The sequence below is a fragment of the Periplaneta americana genome, chromosome 2, assembly GCF_040183065.1.
Source record: "Periplaneta americana isolate PAMFEO1 chromosome 2, P.americana_PAMFEO1_priV1, whole genome shotgun sequence".
Taxonomy (NCBI): Eukaryota; Metazoa; Arthropoda; class Insecta; order Blattodea; family Blattidae; genus Periplaneta; species Periplaneta americana.
In genome coordinates, this window is record NC_091118.1 from 29,761,309 (window position 1) to 29,775,581 (window position 14,273).

Consider the following 14,273-nt stretch of genomic DNA (forward strand, 5'->3'; position numbering starts at 1 on the left):
TGAGAGGGTGCGAAATTTGGTGATGGCAGATCGTCGTCTGACCGTGCGGGAGATTGCCGAAGAGGTTGGAGTGAGTAAAGATTCTGCACATGCAATTTTGCGTGATGATTTGAACATGAACCGAGTGGCTGCGAAATTCGTGCCCAAGTTGTTGTCCCCAGAACAAAAAGACCTCCGTCGTAACATTGCACAGGACCTTCTGGACACCACCAACACTGATCCTGGATTTCTGAACACCGTGATAACTGGAGATGAGTCATGGGTGTACGGGTACGACCCAGAAACAAAAAGACAGTCGTCGCAATGGAAGCATCCCGAGTCTCCAAGGCCGAAGAAAGCGTGGCAGGTGCGAAGCAAAATCAAGGTGATGCTGACTGTTTTCTTTGATGTCCGTGGAATTGTGCATCACGAATACGCACCGGAAGGACAAACGGTGACAAAGAAGTACTATCACGATGTTCTCTGGCGACTCCGTGATGCAGTTCGGCGCAAAAGACCAGACATGTGGACAGCGAACAACTGGCACTTGCATCACGACAACGACCCCGCACATTCATCCCAATTGATCCACACTTTCTTGGCCAAACATGGAATTACAACCGTTCGCCAACCTCCCTACGCTCCAGACTTGGCTCCTTGCGACTTCTGGTTGTTTCCAAAATTGAAGACACCACTGAAAGGATCCTGTTTTGAGAGTAGAGAAGAGATAATGCGGAACGCGACGACGGAGCTGAACACCATTCCAAAAGAAGACTTCCATAGGTGTTTCCGGCAGTGGAGGGATCGGTGGGCTAAGTGTGTGCAAGCACAAGGGGCCTACTTTGAAGGGGATTAGGGTCCCAACCCCGTCAGGTATTTGAAATATTTTTTTCTGGCTAAAGGTCGGATACTTTTTAGACAGGCCTCGTATACTACTATACTATACTTACTGGCTTTTAAAGAACCCGGAGGTTCATTGCCACCCTCACATAAGCCTGCCATTGGTCCCTATCCTGAGCAAGATTAATCCAGTCCCTACCATCATATCCCACCTCCCTCAAATCCATTTTAATATTATCTTCCCATCTACATCTCGGCCTTCCCAAAGGTCTTTTCCCCTCTGGCCTCCCAACTAACACTCTATATGCATTTCTGGATTCGCCCATACGTGCTACATGTCCTGCCCATCTAAAACGTCTGGATTTAATGTTCCTAATTATGTCAGGTGAAGAATACAATGCGTGCAGCTCTGCGTTGTGTAACTTTCTCCATTCTCCTGTAACTTCATCCCTCTTAGCCCCAAATATTTTCCTAAGAACCTTATTCTCAAAACCCTCAATCTCTGTTCCTCTCTCAAAGTGAGAGTCCAAGTTTCACAGCCATACAGAACAACCGGTAATATAACTGTTTTATAAATTCTAACTTTCAGATTTTTTGACAGCAGACTAGATGACAAAAGTTTCTCAACCGAATAATAACAGGCATTGCCCATATTTATTCTGCGTTTAATTTCCTCCCGAGTGTCATTTACATTTGTTACTGTTGCTTCAAGATATTTCAATTTTTCCACCTCTTCGAAGGATAAATCTCCAACTTTTATAGTTCCATTTCGTACAATATTCTGATCACGAGACATAATCATATACTTAGTCTTTTCGGGATTTACTACCAACCCTATCTCTTTACTTGCTTCAAGTAAAATTTCCGCGTTTTCCCTAATCTTTGTGGATTTTCTCCTAACATATTCACGTCATCTGCATAGACAAGAAGCTGATGTAACCCGTTCAATTCCAAACCCTCTCTGTTATCCTGAACTTTCCTAATGGCATATTCTAGAGCGAAGTTGAAAAGTAAAGGTGATAGTGCATCTCCCTGCTTTAGCCCGCAGTGAATTGGAAAAGCATCAGCTAGAAACTAGCCTATACGGACTCTGCTGTAAGTTTCACTAAGACATTTTAATTAATCGAACTAGTTTCTTGGGAATACCAAATTCAATAAGAATATTACATAAAACTTCTCTCTTAACCGAGTCATACGCCTTTTTGAAATCTATGAATAACTGATGTACTGTACCCTTATACTCCCATTTTTTCTCCAATATCTGTCGAATACAAAAAAATCTGATCAATAGTCGATCTATTACGCCTCAAACCACACTGATGATCCCCAATAATTTCATCTACATATGGAGTTAATCTTCTCAAAAGGATATTCGACAAAATTTTGTACGACGTCAACAAAAGTGATATTCCTCGAAAGTTACTACAGTTAGTCCTGTCCCCCTTTTTAAAAATAGGTACGATTATGGACTCCTTCCATTGTTCTGGTACAATTTGCTTTTCCCAAATTGCAAGTACAAGTTTATAAATTTCGCTAGATAATACGCTTCCACCCTCTTGTATTAATTCTACTGGAATTTGATCAATACCTGGAGACTTGTACTTTTTCAGATTTTCTATCGCAATTTCGACTTCAGAAAGTGTGGTTTCCGGTATAAATGGCTCAGCAGTTTGTATTTGAATTTCGTCCCAAACATTTCTACTTGGCCTATGTATATGAATATATTGAATAAGCAGTCGTGGACAGCCGATAAGGGGTGGTCCTCCAGCTTGGGGGTTGGGCGAAGGGCTAACCCATCACCGCAAAAAACAGCTTGTTACGAAACCTAGCATTAAGCCTCGGAATGGGACTGATTCTCTGGCATGACCACAGCAAAGGAATAAGGCTCATCTATACTAATAATAAATCTGTAGCCGAAATTTTTCTGGTAATTTTAGATTTTCCAAAAATAATTGATCCTAACATATATAATTAACCGCCCTGAAACCGAAAATCGCTTTTTTTTTAATTTTTGTTTGTATATCTGTCTGTCTGTCTAGATGTTTGTTACCTTTTCACGCGATAATGGCTGAACCGATTTATATGAAAATTGGAATGTAAACTAAGTTCGTTGTAACTTAGAATTTAGGCTATATGGCATTCAAAATATTTTATTTAAAAGGGGGGTTATAAGGGGGCTTGAATTAAATAAATCGAAATATCTCCATTATTATTAATTTTCATGAAAAATATTACATAACAAAAGTTTATTTAAAAATAATTTCCGATAAGTTTTATTCTATGCAAAATTTTGATAGGACCGATATTTAATAAGATAAATGAGTTTCAAAATTAAAATAACGCCATCTAAGGCGGTGTAATGAAATAAAAAACAAATGACTTCGTCTATAAGGGGCCTTGGACAACAACAATCGAAAGCTATGAAACATAGCCTACAGAGAATGTTTCTGTGTTTGTATGAAGTAATGTCGGAAGCTAAATTAACAGACTTGTATAATTAATTATTAATTCACCATTTCAAAGTGTAGTTTCTCTAGATGGACATAATGTTACAATGTTATTACAGTAACTTCTGAGTGAATTGAGGACAGGTTGTGCCGTTTATATTTCAGCACGTCAGTTTCTCCTTTCCATTTCTTTCCTTTTCTTCTATCCTTATGCCTTTCTCTGTTTGTTCTCGTTCTTCTTACTCTTCATAGATGGCCTGTAGTTCGTTCCTTTCTGATCTAAGTCTTATTTCTTTTATATAAATGGCTTACTTCTCTCATCTTTCTGTTTTTCGTTTTCTCTGGTTCTGTTCCTATAACCTGTGATGAGTTGAAAACGGGGGAGCAGTTAATATTTTATAATAGCGCTTGCTGATTGGTTAAGACGGTGGCGCCAGTTGATATTTTGCCGGTGTGGCCAGTGATTTTTTGGAGAGTAGCGTCTGTCTGGTGGTGGGCAGCGTACAGGCCGGGAGTGTGTCGGCAGTTTCGTGATTTTTTTGAGTGTGTCTGTCTGGTGGTGGGCGGCGTCCAAGCTGGATGTGTACAGCGTTGTTGCGGAAACCTACGATTGGATCGTGGAAGAAAAACTGATAGAGGATGGTAATGTTTACTCCCGGGAAGTTATACTCAGTCATTTGATGTGCTACCTATATTGAACTGGATGCGATTTTCTGCTTAGCTATCGGGCAGTCAACTCTGTTTAAATACCGATCAGTATTTTATTCGCTGTTCTGGTCTCTCAAGCTGTGATGTAATTAACAGTCAACCACGGGCTACTAGAAGTTTTATTGCCTTATTCTGGAACGTTTACTTAGAGATTTCACCAATAAACTTTGTACGAGTATGGAATTCAAAATGGAGGTTTTCATTGTTGTGTGACGTGTGAGGGGTGTCCATTTTCAATGTAACGATTATATGTGTGTTAAGTATTGGTTATGAGTGAGGTGAGTCGACAAGATGGATGCCAACAAAGAGGAATTACCATCCATGTAAGGTAACCAGTTGGGTTTAACATTACGCTGTGACATATATATAGTCTGTGTGACGCTATTATTTGGTTTATTTTAAATAAATGTCTGTCTTTAACGTGGGCAATGTGTGTTGTCACTTAATTACCTTGGCGAACTGATTACCATCCTGATCATAACGTTTCATGGCAGGGTTATTTGGTATAATTATGATATTTATCATTTATTCCACCAATCAAAAGTTATACCAGACCCAACGACGGTTCAAGGTAAGATTAAAATAGCTTCTTATGCACAGAAAAGTTGATAGGCTATTCTGCACATTCGTTTCCTATATTTCCTAAAATAATTTTTATGACCAAATGAGTGGTCTCTGGATCAAAATGATCGCATTTTAATTTTTTAACACAATTTAAATTAAGTAACATAATAAACGATTTATCCTTCTATCAAACACGAATGTTGCCTGGATCAAATGTCCTATTTTAATTATGTAATTACTTTATATTTATTTCTAACGAGTGCAGCGGAGTTCAAAAAGAAATTCATCAATAAGCTGCTATGCTTCCCACTTGAAGCAATAGCATATCTCAATTCAAGAAAAGCCCACTCATTTCGTGTCCTCCTACATAAAGGAGAATGGACAACATGTTGTGACTTTGTGACATAGTCCTTACTGAGATATGAGAGAAAAACTGAAGATGAAAACCCACTCTTCACTGTACTCACCTATTAGTTGAGTCATTATCCTCTGCTGTCACGTCCAGCAACTCCTCCTCCACTATATCCACATCAGTAAATTCATCCTACAACACAGAAGTTCCGTCATCATTTAGTTAATATAACAGAAACTAACATAGAAATGATTGATAACAGACAGGAGGCTGCAGGTTTGTATCTTCACCACTGGCACATTTATTTGCCTTTACCTTGAGAGTCAATGTAGAAGAGAGCAGAGCAGATCATAAGCTTTGGAAGAAAAATTCTACCAAGAAAAAGTCAAATTATGATAAATATTACTCACCTTAGGTTCGCACTTTATTGTGGGAAATGAAATAGGAATTGGAGATGTTTCACTTTTCACTGCAGAATATATTGGAGGTGTTTCACTTTTCACTGCAAAAACTAAATCATACGTGGGGTCCTCAAACTCCAACTTCATTCCATTCAACAAATTTCCACCCTGATGAGAAAGAAAAATACAGATATATTTAAAAATGGAAGAAACTAGGCATTGAACAGTTACAATAAATTAAATTACACATCTGTACATAAGACACTAAGGCTGGTATTCATAGTCGACACTTTATATCACCACTTTGCAAAGTGACAGTGGTTCTTCCATATTAGTGCTATTCATAAACGATTAAAGAAGTGCACTTTACGCCAGCAATGTGTAGAGTACTGTTGCCAACATATCGCCCTACAATCTCGCTAACTTTTCAGCAAAAAGTAGCTTAATTTCTCCGAAGTTTGTTAAAAAGTCTTCAGAAATGTCGCTAAAAATTAATAATAAACATCCCTAAATAAAAATAAGAAAAACATACATATGCAGAGAAAAATATGTTGTTTGTTGTTTTCTAATGCCAGGCGTTTGACAGTAAAGTCATTTGACCTCTTGCATTCCAATATGTTTCAAAGATATTATCATGGCCAGCCACTGAAGCACAGATTTTGAGATGTTCCGAATCCATTTCTTGGTTTGAGTTGCACAATGGGCAGTTAGGGAACTGATATATTCCAATTCTATGCAGGTGTTTGGCCAAACAATCATGGCCTGTTGCCAATCTAAATGCTGCTACAGACAATTTTCGTGGTAAATCGGGAATTAACTGTGGATTATGATGCAGAGAGTTCCATTTTTTCCCTTGTGATTGTGTTATCAAATTTTGGTTGTTGAAGCCTAACTATGTAGATTTAATAAATCTTTTCACAAAGTAATACGTAGATTTAGTAACAGGTCTGTAAGTAGCAGTGCTGCCCTTCTTTGCTAAAGCATCTGCATTCCCGTTTCCCAGGATTCCACAATGGGATGGTATCCATTGGATTACAATTCTTTTATTGAGTGATATTAATTGAGAGAGCATTTTAGTTATATAATTTCCTCGTCATCACCTTCTTCTGTGAAATCTGATTGTGTTGTTGACAGCTGTGATGTTGAGTTGGTAGGTGTGGGAATAGCTGATTGTGAATACACTGCACTTGATCCAGTCATTGACACTACACTTTCTGGCTAATTGTAAGTGTGGAAATTTTCACCTAAGCCTTTGACCACAAACTTTTTGTGAAATCTAACACTTTTCAAATATATGTTAAAATATATGTTGTTGTTGTTTTCTAATGCCAGGCGTTTGACAATAAAGTCATTTGACCTCTTGCACTCCAATATTTTTCAAAGATATTATCATGGTCAGCCACTGAAGCACAGATTTTGAGGTGTTCCGAATCCATTTCTTGGTTTGAGTTGCACAATGAGAAAAACTACAAAACTACAGACTCATTTGCTTTGGCACAAAATTTCAAAGCTCAACTGCCAGGGTCAGTTCGGAGTGGAAAATCTCTGCGTTGCGGGGAAGAACCAAAATTACATTAGCTGGAGTTTGCGACTCGTCATGTGCAGAAGTTGAATGTTTTAATTTCAAAGGAATAAAAAAAGTGGAAGAATATATGTGATCAGGGTTTTCACGTAAGAATCATTAGACTACTCAGTCTTGCACCCATGCCTCTTCTACAACTAAGAAACGCGTGACCAGTTGAATGTTTTAACTTCAAATAAATAAAAAAGTGGAAGAATATAAAAATCAGCAGAAAAGTCACTAATCGTATTTTACAAAATTTTTCGCCAAAACTGATTCAAAATTCCCTAGATTTAGCGACTTATTGCTAAATATGGCAACACTGGTGTAGAGTTACAATTTGATTGGTAACAGAAGTCCCACAATGCCTTTCAAAACAAGTGTACAAACAATAACAAATTAATGTGTAACCCACAGATTATAATGCTTGTGAATTGAGCTAGGAGCCTAATTGAGCGCGCGAGAAAGAAAATATATATTTAAAGTTGTTTTATTTCAGTTTCTAGTTTTTGTTGCCGATAGTTTAGATTATTTCAGTCAGTTCAGATATTAATATTTTATTAAATAGGTAATGATACTGCTGGTGAAATTAGGTTAGGTTTTGTACAGTACATAGCAGATCCATTGATTTATATAGTTAGATTAGGCTTTGTATATACCTTTTTCATTGATTTATATCATTAAGTTAGGTTTTGTATGTATCCGTTTGTCTGATTTATATAGTTAGGTTAGATTTTGTACATATCTTCTATTGGTTTATATAGTTAGGTTAAGTTGGACTGAGTAGGTTAAATTCTGTGTGTGCGCGCGCGTGGGAGTGCATGTGTGTGTGTGTGTGTGTATTTCATTTATATTGTTACATTGATATATCGCTTTATTACCTTTATTTTCATTTTTGTCTTTTTCGTGAATAGTGAATAGAAGTCAAAAGAATGAAATAAACACATTATTACTGCTATTATTATTATTATTTTCTCTCTCTCGTTTCCATTATTGCCTGCTCTTCAGGAATATTTTGAATGCCAAATTTTTCTACAATGCAAAACAAAATAGGCCTACTGCTATGAGATCTCTTTTCAAAGTGAGGTTATGACTGCACATGAACTAGAGACAGTATCTCAGCAGAAGCAGCCATATCAGATGTATTGCTTACCGGCATGAAAATATATAATATCAAAACAGGGATAAACTCCAGGACACGGATTTGTAAGTGTTTGACCTGCAACAACTTCTACATAGGACAGACAGGCAGATCATTTCAAACACGTTACAAGAAACACATCACAGCCATAACAAAATTACAAAAAACTTCCACATATGCAGAACACATCACAAATGCCAACCACACCTACAGAGACATCAACACAGACATGGAAATACTGCATATCCAACCAAAAAGCCAGAAACTCAACACAGTAGAACAATGTGAAATATACAGACACACGAAAACACACCCCAATGATATTCTCAACACACAACTCAATTTCAAAACACATACACTCTTTGACTCTACATTACGAACGCACCCACACAGGAAACAAGAGGCGCCAAGACCAACAACGACCAGTTCCGAAGATGACCGAAAATAGGTCGAAACATGTTAACAAGGTACGTTAAAATTTAACACAAGAAAGTTCTTATCATACATATTTCGAAGTTATAACCTGTATTGGACAAGCCTACAGTCCAGGTATCACTGGAAGCTCTGGTCAGATACCTTACTATAATAATACTGGACAGCTAGCAGTTCTGCGCGCGAACGACGCTGGTGCTGCTACCTAGGTGGCCGGTGTGGCGATACTCGCAAAACAAGCTGTAATCAACTGGGCTAGTTAATAGTTTTATTAATTAGTACTGTGTTAAAATGTCAGGGTGTATATGTGCTGTTTATAATTGCTACAAAATTACAGCATTACAAATTGTTCCAAATCGTACTTTCGATTTCCGAGGGATCATAAAACGTGAGTCAACAACATTCTTTAGTAGGCCTAATTCCTTCGTCTTTGTGTTGATAGAAAAATACAAATTAGCTTTTTTTTATTTACACCTAATAAATGAATAGAAGTTAAAATGTATTGGAAATTTTAAGGTTTTATAAAATTAAGTTTTATTGTTGTTCACATGCCTTTATAGTAGCCTCGTTTAATTATTAGGCAGCGGCATTCCTTTTAAGATTTGTAGGTCTTTACTGCATGCACCGATAATAAAATGAAAATGCGACGTTGTCACGTCTTGTTTGTTGCTGCTATATATTAATATAACATGAAACAAGACACACTGCTAAAATTTGCAACTCTGGTTTATATATACACTCCGTGTGAAGTATTGGAGCGGCCTTCAAAAGACTTGACGACAACGGACAGCGCAACATAATTAAAATTATTGAAACTACAAAGCTTCCGTCCATACACTCCGCGTGGAGTATTGGAGCGGCCTTCAAAAGACTTGACGACAATGGACAGCGCAACATAATTAAAATTATTGAAACTACAAAGCTTCCGTCCATACACTCCGCGTGGAGTATTGGAGCGGCCTTCAAAAGACTTGACGACAATGGACAGCGACATAATTAAAATTATTGAAACTACAAAGCTTCCATCCTCTTTGACACCGCTAGCCTACTAATTGAACGTGGCTACTTTACCAATTATTACAAGCATCAGATTACTATCAATTTTATCTTTGCAGTTGTCAGCAATGCGTATATAAAGCATTATTATAAATTCATTCCTAATATCAGATTGATTTTGTCTCACTAAGCCAAAGAAAAAATATGTAACAATTAATTACGGAAAGTAATATGAAGTATGCAATATTTCTCATAATATGCAGCTTTGATATAAGATAATAATTTTACATTAAATACTATTCAACATTTCTTTAAGTGTTTCATGTATTATTCCACATTAGTAACTCACGTTTTAAACAATAGTCCGAATCCTGTTATGTTAATATTTGTATTTGTGGAAGTAATTCCATGCCGCTCCGCTAGATGTCAGGTCCGCGATATTTCGCACTCACGTCAATGCTGCTAGTATATAGCTGTCCGGTATTATTATAGTAAGGTATTTGCACCAGTTCCCTTGTGGCATCCCAACAAATCTCTATCATCTCATCATTTGAGTGTAGCGTAGACCAGCATCCCACAGTGCACTCTGGGCAAAGACTCGGTTGGTAGATTGGTCTGCACATGATAAAGATTTGTATATAAACATAATACACATTTTCAGCAATGAGATGGATATGGGGATTGGACCATGACAGGAATATAACTGTAACAATGAACAATATTCAAAATTCAGTCTCCTAGAAAACCCAAAATAGGGCTTCCACTGCACAAAGCACAATGATGGAATTGATATACATTACCTTAGATAAATACTCAACTGCATTTGTGTCTTCCTGTGGTACAGCCCATGGCCGTACCGGTACATTAAGTTCCACTTTCATATGATCCATCATACCTAAAAAAAATAAACAATTCTTTTTCTTTAAGAAATAAATAGCCTATGTACAGTAGTTACATAAAACAATTAATAATCTATATGCTTAGATTACAAACTTCTTGAACCAAAATGATATTGAACACACAGCAATGAAGCAGAAAATGATGCATTAGTTACGCGACATATTCAATTCTGGCAATTCTCCATTATAAGTGTACCACAGTAGGTACTTTGGTAATTTCCTAGAAGACGGGCAAAATCCAACATGGCTGACGAAAACTACCAAAAACGTTCTGCCAACTATGAAGTCCAAATATCACCAAACATCGAAAAATCGAATATATATTCATATTTTTAAAGAAGAACAAGCCCTCCAAAAAAAAAAAAAATGAAAATATATTTAATTTTTTGCCTTTGATTTTTTTTTTGGCGTTTCGTAGCATTCGAACTTCATAGTTGATAGTACTTTTCTGGCAGTTTTCGTCGGCACTTTACTCCCAAAAATCACGAAAACACAAAGCAAAACATAATTTATCATCTTATCAAATAAAATTCAATTCTCATTGACGTCTTCATCGACAACCACTTCACTTCCAGTATAAATGACACAGGCTTTAAGGCAATCTAAACTTAAACCATACAAGCAACAAAGAACTAAACCAACACTTTGTCGTACAGTCAACTTTGCATAAATAAACCACGTCTTTACACTAAATGAAATTCTCTTCGAACACTTATTACACCTTAACATCTACAGAAAATAACGTAAATAATTCCTTTAAACCACAGAAAAACAGTTTTCTCCTCAACATTCAACACAGTCCTTATTCACCAGCGAAAGAACTAAACCAAAATCGACACAAAATTTAATAAATAATTTCAGAACACGGATTCCTTCCTTTCCCTCTTACTTCAAAATCCAACCTTGTGCACACAAAATAAATTATTGGCACTGAAAAGTGCCTTTTCGTAAGCATGATGATGCGCATTCGACAAATGCAGACAAATCTACAATGTAATATCACTCACGTCAAACAACCAAGAACAACTGACAACGTCATTATCCATTCAAAATTAATGAAAATTCTAGAATAAATTACAACTATAACCAATCAAATCGAAAGAAAATCACAAAAATCATAAAATGACAAACTTTCAATAGCTTTAGCCATCAGACACAACATAACACCACTCACGTCAAACAACCAAGAACAACTGATAACGTCATTATCCAATCAAAATTAACGAAAATTCTAGAACAAATGACAACTATAACCAATCAAATTAAAAGAAAATCACGGCGACACCTAGTATAAAAAAACCCTAGAACTAACATGTAAAAGTCACTAAAAGATCACTAACATTTAACTCTGAAATAAAAAAGTTGGTAATACTTACTATATTCAACCAAGTGCCCGTCTTCTATGAAATTACCGGTACTTTTTTTTGTTTCAATGGGTTCTGCGATGTCTATACATTATTAAACACTTTTTTTTCTGTTTATGTTCAGATATACTTTCAACATTACCAGCGATATAATTATATCATGTGTATTTCAAACTGAAGTGGTGAACGCAAGAAAAGTTCGGGACAAGATATCAGAAAACATTAAGATATATGGATTGTATGCGGAGAAGGAAGGCGGAAAATATAAAAGATTAGAGAACACTAGTTTGAGTGAAAGATCTGCCCTTGGGCAGAAAACAATGAATGAATGAATAAATAAATTTTTCTTGGACTTGCATTTTTCCGAGAGGTCCAGGGCGAATTACTAGGGAAACGATCCCTTTCTATAGTAAGCCTAATACGTCCAGCACCTGCCGTGTGTTATGTAGGATGAAACGAGCGTTGAGGAACTTCCGCAGATTTTGGAATAGACACCGACGCACTTGAACTGCCGGTGAATGTAGAGTATCCAACGCCCACTGAACGAATATTTCACTATTATCACTGCCAATGTTGCGCTATCATCGTATATGCTAGGTAGGCTATAACAAAAACCTAACCTAACCAAACCTAACCTGTCAAAGAAGCAACAAGTTATACTAAATATGTGTAAAATTGGCCTATGTCTCTATAGTGGGCGGGACATAAGTAATATTGACCCTTTCTTTCTCTTGTAATGTTAAAGGTACATGTGAATGCAAACTAAAATCACAAGATTGGTTAAACACATATAGCTAGGTTTACAGACCTCATAGAAACCATTGAAACATATCTCCTTTGGTACAATTCTTCTAGAGAATAACCTCGTCCACTTAGAACAATTAAATAACACAATTACTCTGAATAGCCTTTAAAATTGCATAGAGTAAGCCCTAACCTATCATAGTAAATGAATTTTGGTTTGGATTTAAGTATTGACGCAACATTTATTGTGTACCTACATTTAACTACACATTTTACAACTCAATATATTACGTGCTTTTGAGAACGTGCAATAACGTCTGAAGTACATTAGTGTACCTGTTACTATTATTTAGGCATATTATGGCACTACAACACATGGCCTTTCCACATGCCGTTTCCAGAAAAGAAAAGGTAAAATAAATAAGTACAGAGTGAAATATGTTCACTATTAGCACAATGTCAAGTGTTGAATATTTAAATTACAAGGAATGTACTACCTTCGTAATTTCAATCACTGAGCAAAGTTCCAGAATGTGCAGAGAAAAACCGGGCAGCCCAAGTGTTTGAATATACAACTTTCGGTTCCGATATCAGTTAGTCATTTGTTTCCTCTCCTATTCCCTATTTCTCCTTTCTACCGCCAGGGATACATGAGATGCTTTTTTTATTCACCGCCAGGGGCGCAAGATGCATTCACCAGAGTCAAAAGAGCGACTCTGACGTAAACAAAACGGTGGCGCTTTACTTTCGTAATTTCAAATAATGACCAAAGTTTCAGAATATGCATGGAAAGCAAACGGATAGTCCCAGTAAGAGTTTGAATATACAGCTCTCATATATCTGTTAGTCATTATTTTGTTTCCTATTCCCTATTTCTTCTTTTTACCGCCAGGGGCACAAGAAGAGATTTCCAATTCACCGCCAGGAGCGCATGAAGTGTTTGCCAGATCCTAGATCATAATATTATACCTCTTCTAGGGCCGGAGTCAAAAGAGCGAATCATAGGCCTCTTGGAATCTTACGTAAATAAAAGGGTGGAATCTGAGAGGATAAAAAGAAGATGAAGCTTTACTTTTATAATTTCAAGGGAAAAATTGTCCCGGGGCCGGGTATCGATCCCGGGACCTCTGATTGAACGTACCAGCGCTCTACCACTGAGCTACCCGGGAACTCCACCCGACACCGTCTCAACTTTTCCCTTTATATCCACATAACTCGCGTCGGCTGACGAAACGCCAGAGACCCACAACGAGTGCACACAATCTCTGTGTGACTTGGAATTGTGGTTTTCTGTTAACGTACACAGTAACGTATATATTATGCAAATCTACCCGGCCCCGGAACAATTTTTCCCTTGTAATTATTCAAATCTGCTTTACAGGGAGCTTCACCTGAAAGACTAGATTTGCATCTACTTTTATAATTTCAAATACTGAGCAAAGTTTCAGAATAAGCAAAGAAAATGGGTAGTCCCTCTCATCTCAAGGGGGCTGAATATTTTCTATCATCGGCATCCCTTCGCAGCAACACTATCATCAATAAGAATAATAGCAATAATAATAATTTACCTTCAATTGATGCATCTCTAAGCGTATCATTCCTCCTAAAATGTTTATATTGCCATGTAGTCGTCTTCCTCCTCTTCGTCTATTGTTTCAATCTGTCTTGAAGGTCCAGCTTCACATCCTTTATCCCCACTTTGATACACAACACTCGTTCCTATGCGATCTATAACGTTTTTGTTTTTCAGTGCCAATATGCCTAGCCAAAGCTGATTTCTTGGCATCCACAAAACACAACATTTACAATAACACTTCAATGCATCACCTTCTACGGGGCTAGCCA

The 14,273-nt window shown here is 37.0% G+C and overlaps 1 protein-coding gene across 5 annotated transcripts in view; it reads right to left on the minus strand.

Annotated features, from left to right (window-relative positions):
* Window positions 1-13,063, minus strand: part of LOC138691611 (zinc finger protein 860-like) — a 28,359-nt gene extending 15,296 nt beyond the window's left edge. For 4 of the 5 annotated variants that reach the window (XR_011329928.1, XM_069813779.1, XM_069813789.1 and 1 more), the window contains exons 1-4: window positions 12,926-13,063; window positions 10,222-10,316; window positions 5,301-5,459; window positions 5,006-5,082 (exon numbers count right to left, since the gene is read on the minus strand). Coding sequence is in view for 4 of the 5 variants with exons in the window: in XM_069813779.1 (XP_069669880.1) it covers window positions 5,006-5,082; window positions 5,301-5,459; window positions 10,222-10,314 (329 nt within the window). In the remaining variant the exon portion in view is untranslated. The remainder of the gene's footprint in view (window positions 1-5,005; window positions 5,083-5,300; window positions 5,460-10,221; window positions 10,317-12,925) is intronic. The other variant, XM_069813770.1, reaches the window with a different exon arrangement.
* Between the last annotated feature and the right edge of the window lie 1,210 nt (window positions 13,064-14,273).